This window comes from Poecilia reticulata, linkage group LG5 (assembly GCF_000633615.1).
Source record: "Poecilia reticulata strain Guanapo linkage group LG5, Guppy_female_1.0+MT, whole genome shotgun sequence".
Taxonomy (NCBI): domain Eukaryota; kingdom Metazoa; phylum Chordata; class Actinopteri; order Cyprinodontiformes; family Poeciliidae; genus Poecilia; species Poecilia reticulata.
In genome coordinates this window covers 16,900,530-16,920,774 of record NC_024335.1, presented here as the reverse complement: position 1 = coordinate 16,920,774, position 20,245 = coordinate 16,900,530, and the positions used below count along the sequence as shown (strand labels likewise).

At 41.0% G+C, this 20,245-nt stretch overlaps 2 protein-coding genes across 2 annotated transcripts in view; both read left to right on the top strand.

Annotated features, from left to right (window-relative positions):
- Window positions 1–11,751: 11,751 nt before the first annotated feature.
- On the top strand, window positions 11,752–18,520 carry kbtbd8 (kelch repeat and BTB (POZ) domain containing 8). The gene is made up of 5 exons (XM_008409565.2): window positions 11,752–11,871; window positions 13,692–13,899; window positions 13,997–14,303; window positions 15,122–15,941; window positions 16,013–18,520. Exons 1-5 carry the CDS (start codon window positions 11,856–11,858, stop codon window positions 16,474–16,476), a joined length of 1,815 nt encoding a protein of 604 aa, XP_008407787.1. The 5' UTR covers window positions 11,752–11,855; the 3' UTR covers window positions 16,477–18,520.
- Window positions 18,521–19,891: 1,371 nt separating this feature from the next.
- LOC103465047 (monocarboxylate transporter 2-like) overlaps window positions 19,892–20,245 on the top strand; it is a 50,853-nt gene continuing 50,499 nt past the window's right edge. The window contains exon 1 of the mRNA XM_008409567.2: window positions 19,892–20,069. The gene's annotated coding sequence lies outside the window, so the exon portion shown is untranslated. The remainder of the gene's footprint in view (window positions 20,070–20,245) is intronic.

The following is a 20,245-nucleotide window of genomic DNA, read 5'->3' as shown; positions in this document are numbered from 1 at the left end:
CCTGCAAAGAGCAGAGTGTGAAACATGCTGTTTTTTTCTCCTCTCCTTACCTGATGTTTCTCTTATTTCTCCTATTTCTTCTGCAAGGCGGCGCCTGTCGGGCAGCGGGGCCTCAGCCAACTGTCCCCCTCTCCCCTCGTGTTGTTGTGTAATGGATGGTTGTTTTGGAACTGTAATTTCGTTGCTTTTGACAATGGAACTGTAATTTTGTTGTTTTTGACTACGGAACTGTAATTTCGTTGCTTTTGACTACGGAACTGTAATTTTGTTGTTTTTGACTATGGAACTGTGATTTCGTTGTTTTTGACAACGACAATAAACTTCTGATTCTGATTCTGATAATCATTCAAGCCGCAGCAGCACAGTTGTATCATCAGCTAACCATCCCCATAAAAAAAAAACACAAAAAACTAAAAGAAACCCAAAGGCAAGCCTGATGACTATATTAGCGGCTGAATGGTGGAAAGGATCGTGAACCTGTAGAATTACAATCAGAGAATATCAGTGGACCAAACACACAGTGCCATGGAAAAGTGGCACAAAGTGAAGGTGCGGCGTCTGAGCTATTTAGGGCCCGGGGAAAGATTGTGTGTGGTCCCGCTTGTTTCAAGAATATTTATTGCTGATGCAGATGGATATTTACACAAACAGCAACTAATGTTCTTAAGATGGAAAATGTTTGGAACAACAGCAAGGTATTTTAACCCTCTCATTGCTAAAACCCCCTAATTTGGGGCTCCAAGACACATTAGGGATCATCTGAAGTGTTTTATTAAGCACAAAGTGTTGCTATAATTTAGAAACATCCGGAGGTGCTTACATATAATTTTCTTTGCATTGTGATCCATATCCAATTTTTGTTGCTGAAAAGAAACTAATTACATTTTCAGGGGTAGGGTTAGGGTAAGGGTAGAGCCTTTCTGTGGCTCTATAAAAGTGAGACTATTTTGTTTCGGTTTTTTTTTTTTTTCAAAATAAAGTTACATAAATTTTAAGAAATCATAAAATTATCTTTTAGAACTTTATAATTTTGTACAAATGTTACATTTTTGTCCCCTGGATGTAATTTTGACTTGATGATTTTAGCCTATGTGGCAAAAGTCAACACTTCTCATCACACTGCGCACGCCATTTCCCACGGTGAAGCATAGTGTGGCACCATCGTCCTGTGGGTATGCTTTTCTGCAGTAGGGACTGGAAAGCTAGTGAGTTGAGCTAAATATAGAGGAATCCTAGAAGAAAACCTTACGAGGGTCTGAAAATGACCAGAGGCTGGGGGCACAGCGTCACCTTCCAGCAGGACACCGGTGTTGACTTGTTTCTTCCTCACATTAATTCTTACAGTCACTCACAAAATCTGGACTGATAAAATTGTGTTTTGTCTTTCTTTCTTGTCAGAAATGAAAAACAATGTGTTGTACAGACTGACATGCTGTCAAATTTCCCAGGCTTTTCTTTAAAAACAAATATCTGCTTTTTTTTTTTTGTTGCAAGCATCAAGAGAACACCTTTTTGGTGTGTGCTGCAGTTACATTCCTCACCGACAGATGGCAATGTTGCACTTTCATGAAAAGCAACATCCAATTAGCACTTTGGATGGGTTCAGGTATTTCCAAATATCTGCTTGTTGCAAGCGGTTTTCTCCCAGTAATTGTTCAATTTAAGCCAATCAGAAAGGCATTTTTAGCAAATTTACTGCTATATGAGAGCACAAATGAGGGAAATTCTGGAAGTTATGAAGGCTGGAGATTAGCGTTGGTGGGAAGCGAGGCTTTGTGATCAGGGAGCTGAAAACGAGAAAGCCTCAGCAGAGCTGCCACAGTAAATGAAGCTGTTGTTTTTGGTCGCATGTCTGATTATTGTGGATCACAATCAAAATTCAGAGCTATAAGTTAAGTCATGTCGGCTGCTTTTTTGAAACAGATGTAGAGAAATAATAGCCGATTTATTGCCTGTGAAAACAACCAATTAAGGTTTGGCTTTTCCAAACCTGCCTAAACTGATGGATAACCTGAGGGGTGTTGGTTCACAGAGGCTCTTCATAACTTTGGCAAAAAGCGATAAAGAACTGCAGTGTTTTTGAATAAAAAGTTTGTACAATTGCAATTGTTCTCAACTTTTTCTGTTCTTATGCTGTATTTGCCTACAGCTTCTTCTGTAAAATGGCACAAATGGTACGTTTTTAAAATTATTGTTTGTTTAAGCTTTTCTTTTTGGGATTATCCTGAAAACAAACTCTTCTTCTTCCCCTTCTTTTTTGTTTTCTACAAATTTTGAACCTACCACTGCGATTTGGACCACTTTGTCCACATTGTCTTGTTCCAAAATGTTTTAATTTCACCATAAAACATTTACAGTGAGAAGCCAAATAAAGTTCTACTTAAGGTGTCATCAAAACCATTGGGTCAGTTCTGTTTTAGGGGAACAGGAAATAATAGGAAAAATCCTCTTTAAGTGATTGTCATGAAGAAGTTGAACCATTGGCTGCAGAGAGCGAGATTAGCTTCATCGGGGTGTGGGGGGCAATTGCTCTCCACATGACACAAATGAAAGCACGGCCATTAGCTCCCGCCTCATGAATAATCCTTGCTTATAGTAGAGAGGCTTTTAGTCGCCAGGAGAAACTACTTTAATTGCCCGCAAAACCAACCCTAACCTTGTTCATTTAAAGCTGTGAGGAGAAGAAAAAAGAGCGAACGCTGGCTGCTTTCCTTTGGCTCCTTCTGTCTGGGCTTTCCTTTTTTCTTTTTTTTTTTCCACTCCTTCCCGAAGTCTTCCACCTGTAGCGAGGTTGTGAAAGAGCGCGAGAGTGGAGCGAACGAGGTGGAACAGAATGAGAAGGAAGCTGCAAAAAAAAAATGGCTTGGAAGGAATGCAGAAAGAACAGGGATATCTGGACTTGGTTCCAAAATGACTCAGAATGGGATGAGAGAGGAGGACAACCAAAGAACGAACTGAGTCACACTGCCGGAGGAGAGAGCGAACGGAGACGTTTCTCCTCCTCATCTCCCCACTGATTATACTTTGCAAGGACTGAACAACAACTGACTTTAGAGACTACAACATGCACGTTGTGGAGGCAAACAAAAACGAGATGCGACGTAAAAAGTTGTGCCTCTTTTGTATCGACCTTAGTGTGAAAGCTAAACCCAGACCCTTCTCTTCCTCATCTCACCCCCCCCCCCAAAAAAACCCACAAAAATATTACCAAATTCCTATCAGCCACACTCATAAATCGCTGGTCAAGGCCAGTGGTCATAAACAGACATGTTCAGTCTTACTGTTTCAAGCTGCACTCGACCCAACGACTCCTCGGCCTGAGCAGAATCTTTGCACCTCAGGTCAGTAACTTTGACTCACTAAGCAGCCTCATTAGTATTCTAGAAGGCTCCGTGGCAGACATCCAGGTTCTGTGTGGGGAAACGGAGGCCGGTGGTGTACTCGTAGAGTTGGATCCCACTTACTCCAAAGTACTCTGAGATGGCTGTTGTAGAGCTGAGAAAAGGTTGGAAAGGGTGAGAACTGTGGACTCCTGGGAGCAAATAAAATAAAAAAAAAACTACCCTGTTAAAGTGTTTGTGCTGCGTGTTGCATCCTAAAACTTCGATGTACTTAACTGAGATTTGCTCTGATAGACCGAGGTAATGTGGTGCATGATTTTGAAGTGAAACAAGAAAACGATGCAAGACTTGATTCATTTTTTAAACCTAGGAGAAACACTGTTTTTGGGTCAGGGGTCAGATTTAGGACTAAGGTGTGAATTGAGTTTTGGTTAGGATAAGGTTTGGTATGTTCCAGTATGTTGCTTTAAACCACCATAGCCCCCTCCTTATGTTTGCAGCCACTGGAGTAATCTAGTGTGGTTCCAGGTTTAAGGAATGGTGCAAATTTCAGCTCCCGCCGTTGAACACTTTTGTTAATTTTTCTCTTTTTAACTGAAAGATGTTAGTTAGAATACAAAGTAGAAATTGGTTTTGGGGCACGAGTAATACTCGCTGATCTATTTATTAAACATAAAGTGTGCTTGAAATGTCGTCCCAGCTCAGATGCAACCACCAGAAATGAAGAAACAAACTTTATCTTTGTTAACCGTGTGTGTTTTCCTCGGTACGTGGGTTAGCGGTGCGTTTCTCGACCTTCCTTGGGTGAATTCCAGCTCTGTTGAGCAGCCGCAAAATCCACGTACACCTCAGGTCAGCCCCGACGTAAATAAACAAAACTTTTAAACTGAACCTCACTTAGAAAATCCTAAAAGATTGACTGATGAATGATTTAAACAAAATGTGCCAGGAATCCAGGTTGCAAAAATGAACAATGAACAGTATCCAAACATGACAGTTTTATGTTCTGCATTAAGAAAGCCTCTTAATATTACCAAAATATATTTATTTTTTACAACAAACAGCTTTGGGATAATTGTCCCAGTTAAGCAAACTTGCCCCTGCGGTTTGCATCTTGTTCGCTTAATTCGCTAACTCGGCCCAGAGGTTAGGGGATTAAATGAGATAAACCCTGGTAAATATTCCAGAGAGCAGCGACGGAGCTCCTCTATTCATCAGTCAGTAAAACCAGTGAATAATACATGGGCTTGCCCACTCTATTCACAGTAAAGCAAGGGCACTTGTGTTAAAAAAAATAAAATAAAATAAAACTAAAAAGTATTGCCCTTGTCTAACCAGTTAGGCCTCCCTCAGGCTGATTCCGACAGGTCTATTTGGAACAGTCTTGTTTGACCTCTCTCTGTGTCTTCCCTTGAAGCCATGTGTTCAGACGATCAATCACTTGATAATACACACACACACGCACACACACACACACACCCGCGCGCGCACACATCCCAGTTCATTTTAAATGCATGTACACACACACACACAAATTCCTCTTTTTCTTCCCTGTATCTGCGTGTCCCCAGGCCGGCCCATTCATCCTGTATTGTATTTGTGTCCCATCAAACGTGAACTTTGCAGCCTTAAAAACACGCACCAGTAAAGTGTGGTGTAAGTATGTAAGCGAGTACCAATAAAAAAGAAAAAAAAAGAAAAGAAAAGAAAAAAAAGCCTCTTCATCACTTTCTGCCTTGGCTCGTGTGGTCTTCCTCTCCTCAGCGGTGCGGCATTGATCACACTAGAATGACTCTGATTGCAGAGCAGCTCTCGGGGAGGAGATGAGATTCATGAATCCAAATGTTTCAGCGAGCGTCAGGTGGGGTAACACTGCACCCAGCCGAGGTCTGTTTCTTTTCTTTTTTCTTTTTTTTTCACGCTGAAAGGGTTGGATTGACACACAAGCAGAGTTTCGCTCACAGATCTTTAAATGAGAAGAGGGGAGAACTGGGCAGAAAAACGCCTAACCGTGGGGGGATACACAGAAACCTGGCCACCATCAGGGGGAATGGGGTTGGGGAGCGGAGGGGGGCATCCGGTCTCATATTGTGCTGAATACCCTTCCCATAGACCGGTGCAGCAGGTATCGGTGGGATGATTAAGTGCTAAAGTTGCATTTTCTCCACTGAGCAGGCAGCCCCGAGGCCAGAAAAGGCTGCATGATTGCCTCTGTGTGCTACATCACATTGACATGATGGAGAATACTCTCCTGGGGCCTGAAATAATGTACCAGGAAAGTGGGTGAGAGGTGGGGAGGAAAGGGGAAAAAGAAAATAAAAAAAAACGCCCATCCCAGACCCCCTTTTTTTTTCTGCCAGGTCCAAAAGAATTTTCTCCATGCGGTGGGATTTGCTGAAAGATCTCCCCGTGTCACCGCTTCGATGCTGATGACAGGCACATGGTCGCACGCCAGCACCCAACCGGAAGGGGAGCGGGGGAGTGCCTTAATCCGATTCTGCCGTTGGAGCCCCGGAGCTTCCTGCTGGGTGCACACACCGAACCTCCGGCAACTACAGGACTGTGTGACCACAAGAGGACGATTTAGAGAGATAAAAAAAAAAAAGAAGTAGTAGGCTGGTCAAAGTGGACTAAAAGCAGGAGAGTGCATAATTTTCTCCCCTAACTAATTAGCAGGAGGCTATAAAAAGCCAAATTTTATAAAAGTAAATCTATCAGGCAGACAAGTGGAACGAACGAGTCAGGCTCGCAGTGGGAGGCAGCGCAGCGTTTGTTTGTTTTTATTTGCCATATGAAGGGCAGATGGGGGTACAGTCGACTCAAACTGCCCCCATTATTTATTCTGCATCAAAAGTAAATGGTGCTTGGCTTGTTGGGCAACGGATCAGCGCAGAAACAGTTCTACACGGTGTCTATGCAGGACAAAAGCTAGAATGTTTTCCTGCACACTGTTTTAACAATTTTTTATGACTTTTTATTCCCCGTCGTCGTTCAGCATTGAGTAAAGGAGGACAATGGCTCAAAACACAATGGATGTAACAGTGTCAGGTACTGTGACCCATAGCTGAGAGGGACAAATCCGGCGGAGCTCACAGAATCAGGGGCAACAATTCATTCTGGTTCCCAAACTGGTTCACCCATTTCAAAATCACAAACGGCTTCCTTTCATACTTTAAAAAAATAAGCATCTGTAGCTTAACTTCTGGGTTTCAGGAATAAGACATGCAACCAGGAAAAATAAACGTTAGCTTTACACTGTCTGTATTTCACCAGACAGTGACATGCTAACAATTGAATGGATTTTAGTTGGCGCTTCAGGAGACAGACTCAACTTGCAGTATTGTTGAGGTTCAACTGAATTGCTACCGTTTGACGTGTAAAAGTATTTTTTATTTCAAAACGATGGCTTTCTGCTTTGAGTTTTCACATTCTCCCCATGCTTGTGTTGGTTCTCTCCAGGTACAGCTTCCTCCTGCAACCAAAAAAAAAAGCCCTGATTGTTAGCTAGTAAATTGTCTTTAGGTATCGATGCATGGTTCTGTCTTGTGTCTTTGTGTTGCCCTGTAGTTTAGTACTCAATCTGAACCTTTAGCACCATTAGCAGTATTTACAGCCCAACAAAAGAGAGAACCAAATGCTCATGACCAATCCAAAGTTGGAGTTCAGATGACAAATAACTTATTTTTGCCCTGAATGCTGCGCCACAAAGTCACAAACCTCAGACCATCCGCTTATCGGATCCTCAGCTCCTCAGCTGGTGTTTGAGACAAAGAAAGCTGCGAGAGAAGACCGGGTAACTGACTTTTTTTTTTCTTCTTTTTTTCTAAACGTGAAAAAGAGTCACCGGTTCGGTATTTACCGCAGCCTCCTATAGTGAGCTTGTTAGTCTCCGTTAGAGCGGTGGGGTGGAGGAGTCCATTGCTTGCAAACATCTGCAAGCATCCTTCCACAACCCCCCAGAGCCATATAATAACCCATTACCTCCGTCTCTGACAGAAACACACATTTGAACAACAATTACACCCACCCACCCTCTCATATTCCTCTTTCCGACTTGCTTCCACGTCTTTTATCGTGTTGCAATTTAACAGATGCAAAATTGCTGACAACACCGAGTGTTTACGTGTAGCAGGCTACAGACAAACAAATGTAATTATTTCATGGAAAATTTTCCCTTTTAACACTGAACTGTGAACATTCGTCGTCCAAGGATATAACATCAGGACAAATATATGGGATAAAAGCAGAGAGCAGCTCTTTTTGTGTGTGAAGGTAAGCAGACATAGAGTATGTCATCTGTTCCTATAAGTTCTCCGGATGATGCATAGGACGAAATGGGAAAAAGAAAAATCCTTCTCTAATTTATTTGTTCGTGGCCTTTCAGTTCTACGGGATGAAATATTGTAAATGCGACCAATGATAATAGTAATAAATCTCTCGCTCAACGTTCCATGACAACAAAATTCTGGGCTAAGACGAGGAGGGGAAAAGTAGAAAGTGGAGATATCAGGTGATGGGTTTCATTGTTTCAAAAAGGGACATCAGGGGGAGAATGGATAATCAGAAACCAGAGCTATCATCAAATAACAGCAGCCCCAGGAAGGCTTTTTTTTTTCTCCCTTCTTTGATTCGGCTGCAGCGTAGGCCCAATTTCACAGGCCACAGTGTGGCTGAATGGGGAGAAATTGGCAAAAAAATGTGAAATCGATCGCTAAGATTGCAGCTGTACTTTTATTTGTCTCTTCTTCTGTCATTTTACAGCGTTACGCAGTGTTAGAGCACATTTCAAGCCCACACAGTACTGATGATGGAACTCCAGAAAAAAAAAGGTGGTTCTTTCAGGTTCGAAGCGAGCTTTTTGCTGCATGTTGAAATGGTAGGTAGATAATCTGAATCTAAACCGAAAGTTGACTGCGGATGAGTTTTGACTTTATGCTTGTATATACATTTGGATACGCATTTTGTTCAGACTTTTAGCAAAACAAAAACTTTAAAAATATTAGTACACTGCCAGAGAAAGGTTTACTGATCAGCATAAATATCAAACCTTTAAATCATATATTAGTTCCATTCTTTTTCCGGGGTTGAATAGTTAGTTATACGTCACACAATTTTCCAATTGGGCATCTGCAGCTAAAAAGAAGATCCCAAATTGCTAAGGAAAAATTCAGGAACCTTCATTATTATCCTGAATAAGAAACTTCTGGAACGCCAGAATGAACTAATAATGAAATACTCCAAAACCAGCGTCTTCCACATCGACTTAAAACTGTAGCTGCTAATACAGACAAGCCATTTGCCTCTAGAGGAAAGAATCTAGGCCTATATGTTGCATTTTCAGTCCACTGATATTACAAACGATTGGCTCAAATCATTCTAAAAAGTCCAAAATCAATATTGCCACCTTCTTAAAATAAAGGCCTATGTCATTTTCTTGCCAATTAAAAAAAAAAAGTATTATTCTTATGAAAATAAAAAATGTCTTTAAAATTTTTTTACAATTGTTTTTTAAAAAAATTTAAAAAATAAATAAATAAATTCCATTATATTCAAAGTTGACAACATACCTCCAATGTAATGGAAGTATATTGTCAACTTTCATTATCTTACAAAGTTGGCAATGTATTACTCGTACCAATGATGAGTGCATGTACATTTCTCACTAGTATTGTATGTATTTAGTAATTAGACACAAATCCTGTACCTGCATATTCCGGCAGGTGAATAAGAATTATGTGCAAACAAAAACAGTACTGTAAGATATAAGTGTTTATTATAGTTACTTGATGTGATGATGAAATTAGTTTGAAACGTTTCATGATTTAAAATTCATATTATTTACTCATTCAATGATTTGTACTTTTCTGACATGTCACACAAGTTCAATTGTCATTTTGTGTTTATTTTAAATAATGAAAAGAAACCATATTTCTTTTGTCTCCTGGGAGGGGATCAACGCCGGTCCAGCAGCATGGGGACTTTCCCCAAGCAATCTGTAGAACTTTTTTCATCAGCAATGTCTTCGCGTCAGCCTGCATCGAGTCTCTATGGTAACCGACCACTTCCGTTGCCGCCTGGGGTTTCATTTCAAGTATTCGACCAGGGCATCTCAGGACATTTGCTAAAACTTTTAAAGGCCAGCACGGTGAAACTATCACAAGAGTTTGAGTGTTGCTTGTTACATATAGCTATAAATACTTAATATTCAATGGACGCAGTTGGCGATGTGTTTGAACAATGCCATTGTCAGACAGGCCTTTGTAATTCTCCTACAAACCTATTAATGAATGAATTCTAATTACAAGCAAAAAGTGATTAAATAACAGTGCCTCAGCACCCGGGGATTACGCCGCAATCAAAGTGTTCAATAAACAGCAATTAGTCCATTTCTCTTGACAGCCTGTGGTTTGCAGGTGTTGCCGCATGAATGTGAAATGACCCGCTGCAGCAAAGTCCCAACTCAGACAGACAATTCAAATAGTGATGAATTATCATCTCCCTTTGCCACCAGGAGCGTAGGATTGTTCCTGCAGGGTGCGTGGGAAGGAGAGCCCGAAGTGTGCAATCTAGATAATAGCATTAATTTTTTATGCAACGATCCAGCTTAACTTTGTTTGTAAGATGGAGAAACTCTGACTAAAGTTTCTCAGGATTGACAGAACTTATCTTATGTTTTAGAACAAATGCTGTATTGTTGGACTGGTGACCTGCTCAGGGTGCACACCACCTCTTGTCCTGCCGTGGACAGACAACAGTCCCCCTTTTGACCCCTGTGTAGAAAAGGTAGACAATGTGGATGAATGAATGTGTCTGTAAACAGGATTTAAAACAGGTTTAGGTTGAACCAAAAAACATGTTAAACAAATGGTTTTATATTTACCCACAAACAGTTGTGGGAATTTGCTGTAGGCAGACAAATTTAGGAGGACGTTGTCATGAAACGTCAAATTAAAGGAGCCTTGAAAGTGAATATATCACTATGTTTTAGACCAAGAAAAACTAAAAATCTTACTGAGGGAATATAAATGAATTGCCATTTGCCTTTCTATTGTTGCAACATGCAAACATCAGCTGCAGAAACAAACATGGATGAACTTAACAAAGATGAGCAAGCAGATAGGATGCTTGCTTATGACCTACAGGGAAAAAAACCCAAAAAAAAAACAAAGTCTCTCCACTAAACACTTTTTCTAGAAACACTTTTTGACCCAGAATTGTGAAACAACTGGAAACTTAGATTAAAGGTAAGGGGTGATTAAAGATGACTCAACTTCCTGGTATGGCCAAGCAGTGAGTAAACAGTCAGACCACCAAGGCAAACATAGCTGTTGTTTGTGAGCAGGTTAGAACATAAAAAAAAAATTTTTTCTTTTTTTTTTTTTTTTTAACGCCTGTATTTCTTTTTTTTGTGTCCACTGACTGTCGGTATGAAACATAATGGACATTCTCGGATCTCGCCAAATGATTCACTGCAATTTGTTCACACTGCATTGGTTGAGTTTGTTATGTAAAAATCCAACTTTTTAAGTCTGAAATTCAAACTGAGTGGAAGTCCAAGGGGATTTTCTGAGCCAGTGGTCAGAAATCTTCAGACTACCATTGCTAAAAATCTGAGCCTTTGCTCCCCCTACCATGCATCAACGAGCCTTAGGCACCCTCTGACCACTTCATTTTTGATACACACTAACCACTGCAGAAGAGATACACCCCCCATAGTTCTACGGTTTTGAAGGTCATGTAACCATCATAGGCTTGGCTTTTGCAAAACACCCTTTCAAATCTTCGGCCTGTCTAATCTTCCTGCTTCTGACAATGTCAGGGACAAAATGTTTAGTTAATATTTCCCACCTCCACTCACAGATGTCTTGATGAAGATATATTGCATTATTCCATTTGATGCTGGTAACGTTGTGTCTGACAAGTGTACGAAACACAAACGTGCAAGTAAATAAAATTATATATTGTTTGCACATTTGCATCAAATTACCCTGTGAATTCCCCAACTAAATTATGAATTAAGCAGGCATACAAAAACCCATAACGTAATGTTGCAATTGATCATTTTTTTCTTTTTAAAAGACTTAATTCATTTTTTATGTCAGTCATGATAGCTTATTAAGTGCAGAACTCAAAATTGAGCAAACTACACGTTTCCTCTTTTCCTGGCCCCATCTCTTTACATTTGCTCCTTTCTAGTTTTAAAGGAACACATGTAAACAATCCATTGATTTGTGGCTATTTCATTTTAAAACTATTCCGAAACAGATTATCAATCAACTAGCAGCAATTTAAGTTACAAAGTTTGCTCTCTTACTTTGCTCGCACCTGTTAATGATCATCACCTCCGATTTGTAGCCTCACCCACCATTAACTTTTCTCCCCTTTGTACCAGACAAACAGCATCTGATTGGCTGTCGCACGAGAGCCCGTCTTGTGATTGGCCGCTTCTTGTTCCGTTGTTGGGATGTAAACTCCCTGACGTTTCTCGGTCTGCTCTGAGACAGACTGGGGAGAATGGCTGCCAGTGGAGGTTAGCAAAGTCTTCATTGTTTTCTGCTCTAACCACATTGAAATAACGCTTTTTAAAGTCGTAGCGTGCGTGTTTAGCAACTTACAGAGCACGACCTGTTGGACGAGTTAGAATTCGTAACACGTTGCGTACTCGTCGGAGGAAGTCATGCCTCTTTATGACTACTCCAAACAGTTGTTTGTCGTTGGCTTGGCTAAGTTGCTAACGTTAGCTGTGTGGCTAACTTTCGGCCGGTTAGCTCGCTACCCACAGCTGATTGTGTAAACACTTGTCACAAGAGACTGACGCTAGACAAGTACCATTCATTAACGATATCAACACAGTCATTTGGGTGATGTCGTGTTATGTAGCTTTATAGTTTTAAACGATGTGTCTGTAGATGCTAAAAACACTTTTTGCCCCTTGTAGCTGGCAATTTTGTGTCAAAGAATGCTTGCTAACATTAGCTCTCTGCCTATGTGCTGCTAAAAGTTAAGCTTACACGTCTTCTAACCTAAATGGCAATATAGCTAATTTTTTATGGCGAGCATATTTCGCTACTCCGTCCGAATTTTGCCAAGTTTGTCCTCACTCTTTTCTTTTTTTCCGCTACTAAAAGAGACGTTGGGCATTCGACATGTTAGCAAATTAGCTACCACCTGGCGAGACAGTAGTTTCTATTCATCCATTGCCAGCCTTTGTCCTGTCAAGAAGGAGTTGGTGTTGCTCAACACGAGGTATGTGTTGAAAAGTACTTCAAGTCTCTCCAAGACGGCAAAGCTGCGGTTTAAACGTCGTGAGGCCAGTCATGCAGCTCTGACATGTAATAATAGTCATGTTGTAATTTAAGGTTCCTATTTTAGGGAAACGCAACAGAATCAACTTTGTTATAAACTTGTATATTAAGCACATGTCCGATTTGAACCTCGACCCAGAGTTGGAAACCAAACCTAAAATGAGTTTTAGAATCCAAATGAGCCTTTAAAACAACTCGGAATAACTTCCAGTTCACTGACACTACAGTCATTGAGCTTCATTGTTTCTATTCATTAGTATCTGACTCTAATGTTGAAAGAAACTGAGTTCATGCTTTTTAGATAATATAAAAAGGGGGGTGTGGGGGGTAATGAATGGTGCGTCCAATACCTTACCTGACCACATTTTTTGTGAATGGAACCATCTCAAAATAGCTGTATTTGTTTCACTTATAAGCAAAATAATCATCTTTAGGCCAGCTGACTAGCAGGGTTTAGTAAGACGTGGAGGAGGTATGATGTGTTGCTCTGTTTTTTTTTGGTTTTTTTTTAAACTTTCAGTGACGTTTTAATAAGACTATTGGAAACAGTGCTTTGGTCTCAAAACTACATAGATTTTTGGTATTAATTCAAACCTGTGGTATAGCTTGACGCCTATATTCAACCCTTGCTGATACATGGATATACAGACTTATGGAGAACTTAAGTTTATTATGCATTCACATATTCTTAAATGAGATTATTTTCAGACTTAGGCATTTTAATAATAAAAAAAACATTTCTGATCTCAGTTAAATTATTCAGTTTTCTGTTTAAGGTGTAGAAGTATAAATTCGGCTGAGATATCGCAAAGATTTTCTAAGACATAGTGGAGTGAGGATAAGACAGGAGATGCTGTTGAAATGGCATAAATGTCCTTTTTTTTCATGGCATTGATTTGTTGAGAGTTGGTCTTAATTTCTAATCTGGAAACCTAATCTGAGCAGGTTTGGTTTCCAGCATAATTTGTTAGTTAAATCCCCATGTGTATTGTTTTTAGTTGTTTCAAAAGGTGAAATAATTTTCTCTCCTTGCATCATTCTTTAGAGGTAGGCAAGCTGTTACAAGTACAAAATGGGACACCTCCAGCCACCAACTACAACGGGGTAGATGCTGTCCACGCCTGCAACGTCCTTCAGCAGCTCAAAGCTTTGTACGATGAAGCACAACTCACAGATATTGTCGTAGAAGTGGACCACGGCAAGACTTTCGCGTGCCACCGGAATGTTCTTGCAGCCATCAGCCCATACTTTAGGTTGAAAATGATTTGACATAATACTTTTTGGCTGTTTAAACAATGCTAGACATGAATTGGTACAACTGATTTCATGGGGTTTTTTTGTTATCTTTAGGTCCATGTTCACCAGCGGCCTTACAGAGAGCAGCCAGCGTGAAGTCAGAATTGTGGGCGTGGAATCTGAATCCATGCACCTTGTCCTTGACTATGCCTACACCTCCAGAGTCGTGCTCTCAGAGTCCAACGTCCAGGCTCTGTTCACGGCAGCCAGCATTTTCCAGATCCCTGCTCTGCAGGATCAGTGTGCCCAGTTTATGATCAGCCGACTTGACCCTCAAAACTGTATAGGCGTCTTCATGTTCGCAGATGCATATGGACATCAGGAGTTGAGGGAACGCTCGCAGGACTACATCCGCAAGAAGGTCAGTTAAACAATTTGGGATAATTTAACCCTTGTTTACAAATGGGGTCCAACCGACCCCACACTTGTAAAACTTATTAGCCACAGTCCTCCACATTAGCCTCAGTCCTCGCACGCACAAGGGTTAAAGGGGACCTGTTATGCAAAGTTAACATTTTGCATGTTTTTATACTTTCATCTGGGTCTCAACTGCTGTTAAAAATAACCTGGGGGCTGGGGGGGGCCACCCAGGTGTTTTTTTTTTTAATTATTTTTTATTTTGGTGTCTGGAAAATGAACCACTTAAAAAAATTCTCAATTGTTGAGTCAGTTGACGGTCTGTGCCTTCACCTAGCAACCCAAGAGGTGCTCCAGCATGTTTGATCAGCTGGTTTTACTGCTTCAAAAGAGTATTGTTGTTCTACTATTCAGAACCATTTCCTGTATTCTTGTTTGTCGGTGGCTCTACTACTGCTTTTCAAAGATGTGCAGTTGTATAATTGTGCATCTGTTTGCAGCCATTTTTGCATGGGAATGTAAACATTAAGTTGACATGGAAAGGAGCAGCAGCTCATTTGGATTTAAAGTGACAAGAGGCCCTGAAGCAGCTCATGCTGAAAGTGGATCAAAATAGTCAGAGCTGACCAGACTGAGATCTGATTATCTAAGACTGAATTTGTGCAAGAAATGCAATTAACATGTTTCGTATGTTAAAACATACAAAACGTGTGTTTTCTGGACCTGTCCAAGAAAACATAATGGGTCACCTTTGTCCTGTAAAAGTCCTCCTTTGCAATCGGTGCGTTTGTGTGCAGGCCTAAACTTTGCATCTTTTGTCAGTTCCTGTGTGTTTCAAAGGAGCAAGAATTTCTCCAGATGACCAAGGAGCAGCTGGTCAGTATTCTTAACAGCGATGACTTAAATGTGGAGAAGGAAGAGCACGTCTACGAGAGCATCATCCGCTGGCTTGAGCACGACCAACCCGGCCGCGAAGCCAACCTCGTCGAGGTGTTTTCCCAGTGCATCCGTCTGCCCTTGCTGGATGAGGCCTTTCTCAGTCGGATACCCGCGCCTTTCGCCTGCGCCCTGTTGCTCTCTAAAGACCCCGCCGAGGCAAAAGCTCGTCTCACTGGCACAAACGGCTGTCCACAGCGTCTGGGCATGACCGCCTCAGAGATGGTGATCTGCTTTGACGCAGCCCATAAACACTCAGGAAAGAAGCAGACGGTGCCTTGCCTGGACACGGCCACCGGACGAGTGTTCAAGCTCTGCAAGCCACCCAACGATCTCAGAGAGGTCGGCATCTTGGTGTCGCCAGAGAACGACATCTACATTGCCGGCGGCTACCGACCGAGCAACAGCGAGGTTTGCATCGACCATCGAGCGGAGAGTGACTTCTGGCAGTATGAGCATGCAGGAAACCGATGGCTTCCACGTGCTCCTCTGCTGAGGGCGAGGATAGGATGCAGACTCGTGCACTGTTGCGGGAAACTTTATGCTCTAGGAGGCCGAGTTTACGAAGGGGACGGAAGGAACGCGTTAAAGTCAGTGGAGTGTTACGATGCCAGAGACAACTGTTGGACTGCAGTCAGTCCAATGCCAGTTGCCATGGAGTTTCACAGTGCGGTGGAATATAAAGACCGGATCTATGTCCTCCAAGGTGAGTTTATTCTCTTAAAGAAAAGTCTTGTGTTCATCGCTTTATAATCAAAATCTTTAAATCCTTTTCAGGTGAATGTTTCTTCTGCTATGACCCCCGTAAGGACTATTGGAGCCATCTAGCCCCAATGAGCGTCCCTCGGAGTCAAGGTCTGGCTGCCTTGTATAAGAACTGCACCTACTACATTGCTGGAATTTGCAGGAACCACCAGCGCACCTTTACAGTGGAGGTCTATGACATGGAGAGCAACACATGGAGTCAAAAGAGAGATCTGCCCTTTGACCAAGCCACAAGCCCATACATCAAGGCCATGCTGCTGCAGGGAAAGTTGCACCTGTTCGTACGTGCCACGCAGGTCATGGTGGAGGAGCATGTGTTTCGCACCAGCCGCAAGAACTCCCTTTACCAGTACGACGACGAGGCAGACACGTGGACCAAAGTCTATGAAACCCCTGACCGTCTTTGGGATTTAGGTCGCCATTTTGAATGTGTGGTGGCCAAACTTTACCCACAGTGTCTACAGAAAGTGCTTTGAGCTAAACAACGAACCGGATCTTATCAGGCAGGCAGGGGAAGTGGCGTCGGTCCTGCCTGCCTTGTGCCTGGTGTTACCTTGGGTTTTACACCATGCGGACTGATTTTCTTTTTTTTTTTTTTTTTTCCTGTTGTCTTAAGTTGTTCACACTTTGGTTTAACATGATCAAAATGGGGGTGCTTTAAAGATTGCAGTATTTTTATTTTTTTTTTCTAGACTGCACCAACTACACACACTGAAGCATGTTTAACAAAACCCTACAACAAATCATAAGTGCAATTATCCTATTTTTGCTTGTTGTTGAGCCATGTTTGTCTGTTTTGTTTGAAATTAAAAGTTATTGATTATTATTTTTTTAATGTTTGGCATGCTAATGAGGGCCGTTTGGAGATAAGGATGCTATGCGTCACCGTAAAGTGAAAATCTATATATATAAATAACTATAAACTCTAAATTAATACGGGTAAGGCGAGTACCATAGCTCATTACTAGGTTGCTAACTCGGAGGCTTGTTTGTATTTTTTTTATTCTCCTAGCGTTTTAAAATGCAGAAGCATGTTTGATAGTGTTAGGCATGGGCTGGTACGATAATTATAAATTTAAGACAAATGACTAAGATGATTTAACTATTTAAAATGGATAAAACTTCCTACTACTTCAAAAATATATAAAATTCACTATTACCATTTTTATACCATGTTAGTCGGGTATAGATGCATTAAAAAATTTAAGTGCCCATTATATTTAGCAGTAGTTCACAACTTGTTTTGTGCAAATATTAAACATTTTTGTCATTCAGCTTTTCATCAAATGGCACGGGTATATCAAGCTGATATTAGCTGGTTAGTCGGTATTTGCTCTGGAAAGTTTTAAAACACACTTTTAATGTCAGTTTTCTATCAAAGTCAACAGCCCCCAATGTTTAAGCTAAAACAATCCCAAGACTGGAATTCGGTAATTCTTACCTTGGTGCATTTCTGTGCAACACACCAATGTGTGTTAAAGGCGCCAGTTGATGTGCATTTTGTGTTGAAGTGCACTAAGACGTTCCCCTTCAGAATGCTGGGTGGTGGTCCTTTTATTTCACACCAGGGAAAATCTCAAATGGATCAACTTGTCTTTTGGTTAAGCAGTAGGGAAAATTAGAATCCTTGTTCCAACCAGCTGAATGGTGGTGCAGAGCAACAGGTGGGAGAAGAGTCTATGCTACATCTGTATGAAACTGGAAGATGTCAGACATCTTGTTGAAAAGGACGTCCACCTGTATGAGAAATATTTCATAAAACTTTTCAGATCCTTGAATCCTTAGTAGTTCAAAGCCTTGGCGTTCAAATAACCGGCCCATGCCTAGATTGATTTACGACCCCATCTTCACAAGCAACAGCATATAAAACCACATTGTATGGAACTAGATCTCTTGTTTCTTTTGGATACCGATCGAATGCGGCTCACACTTCCCACTTTTTTTTTTTGAGTTGGCATCCGTTGTGTGTCATATGCAAATATATTTTAACTTAAGTGAAGTCTTGGAGTATTCACTCTCCACATTGGAGATATATGGACAGAGTCAAATCTTTGTGCTAACACTAAGCGGCAAGTTCCGACCAACTAACAGGTTTACCTCAGATTCATCGGACGTGGAGAAAAGGGACATCTTCACCCCGTTTTTTCTTGACAGAACAGCCGTGTAAAAAGCTCTGCTTGGCATTCGGATGTTCGATTGGCTTTCGGCCTTACGTAATTTTCTAGAAGATTGACGGGGGGGAAGCAAAAGCATTTGAGGTCTTGTTATAGTCGTTGTGGACATTGAAACTAATTTTGTGGTAGCAATAAATCAAGGAACTGTGATTAGGCTTTATTATCTTGTATTACCTTAGTGCATTAATGTTTTTGTTTGCTTGTCTATGCTTGTGGGGGGAGGGGGAGAGATTTGTTAGTACCAGTAATTGTTTGGCGGTTGCATGGGTGCAGACTTGGACTGATGTGTAATTTGGTGCAGATTATGTGTGATGCCAATGTGCCTGTGGCTAAAAAAAAAAAAAAAGTGAGAGGGGGCATCCACATCCACATCTCCTCATGAACATTTGAAATGTCAGCTCAGCATTGCACTGAATTGCTATTCACTTCAGTTGTCCTTAACTGCAAACTTTACGATGCACCCTCTCAAACAAGACCTACGCAAGGGTCTGGAGTTTGTTCTAACAGCCATGAATCTTGTTTTTTTTTTTTTTTTTTTCTTACCACGCCGTCACTCGGGCACAAACTGTTGGTGCTGCTTTTTTAGACAATCTCGTGTAAAAAGAAAAAAAACCCACAATCGACTTGTCCTCCCTGTCGGAGTGATTTGATTTTTTTTTCTCTCCAGTGCTCAGTTTTCTCATGCAGGTTCTCATGTCATCGAAGCACTTCACGCATTTGTTTGTTTTTTTGTTGCTTTTTTTTTTTTGACATTACCAGAAAAGAGTGTCCCTCTATTTTCTAAAACGTTTCAGTAAATATATAGATATATAGCAATCAACAAGAAGGTTTACATGGAAATGAATCTTTTAACGAGTCACATTCAGCAAGGACTTTGAGGACATGTTTACTTCTCTGAGAGAAGGTCCACTGTTCGAAAGACATTAAGCTGATTTTAATCACACTGCTTGAACAATAACCTCCAAAAGTCACTCCTTCACAAGTGATCTGTGTGGTCCGAGCCTCACCAACATGGCTCCAACGTGGCCACTCGAGAACCAGGAACGGAGAACTCTCAGGATTTCTACTGATACACAGTACTGTATTTAATTTTGTTTTGTGATGTGTAATATACTGTACTATAGGTTTGCTGTACTTGCACAGTTTTCTAAACTTATATTCAGTTTCTTTTGTAACTTGGAAAAAAAAAATAGATGTGATTTCCTTTTTCTCGTCTCAAGTGGCTGTTTTATTATTTTCTTTCCTTATGTGATTATCTAATTTGTTATTGTAGTGTAATCCTCTTACGAGAAAAAAAAAAAAAAAGATTACCTGCACGAGTGCTAAATTAGATTTATTTTGTCCTGCCCCTGTAGTACATTAGCTTTTGTAACATCTTGCTCCATCTTTTGATTATTTTTAACACCAGTCTTGCCATAACAACAAGCTAAAACAAACCGCTTTCTGTCACGAGAAGCTTGTTCGGATCAGCTATACGCATTGTTCATTGGTGCTATTCCATTGTTTTAATTTCTTTCCCTCACTTTTACTTTAAAATATTTTTGTTTTTTCTTTGGGTTTCAGGTTATAGTGGTTGTTGAGCTCAACTGTGAACTTCACATTGCACATAAATGAAAAATAATAATAAAAAAAACTTATTAAGATTGAAGTTTATTTGTTTTACATTTGACATGCGAGTCGTGACTGATGGGTCTAGACAAGAGAGGAAGAGAGTCAAATGTAGCGGGCCAGCTTCACTCGGGTCCTCCAAAACAGCGATAAGTAGAGAAAAAAAAAGCCCTCGGGTCAAACGGTGCAACATGTGACCAGGCGTCCAATGAAGAAGGCTGCTGGTCAAACTTCTGTCTTAATTTCTTCGAGGCTCTCAGACGGTCTCCAGCCGCGCTCTGTGAAAGGTAAGGCAACAATTTCGCGGGGTGTTTCTAGAGACAAGTGCTAGGATCCACGCCACGCTTTGTTTTCAGGGTTTTGATAACCGGCCCACGTGCGAACAATAACCCAACTCCGAGTGCTCGTTTTTTTTTTTTTTGAGCTTTTGAAACTTGGTCTTAGTGCTTTTCTGTCATTCCTC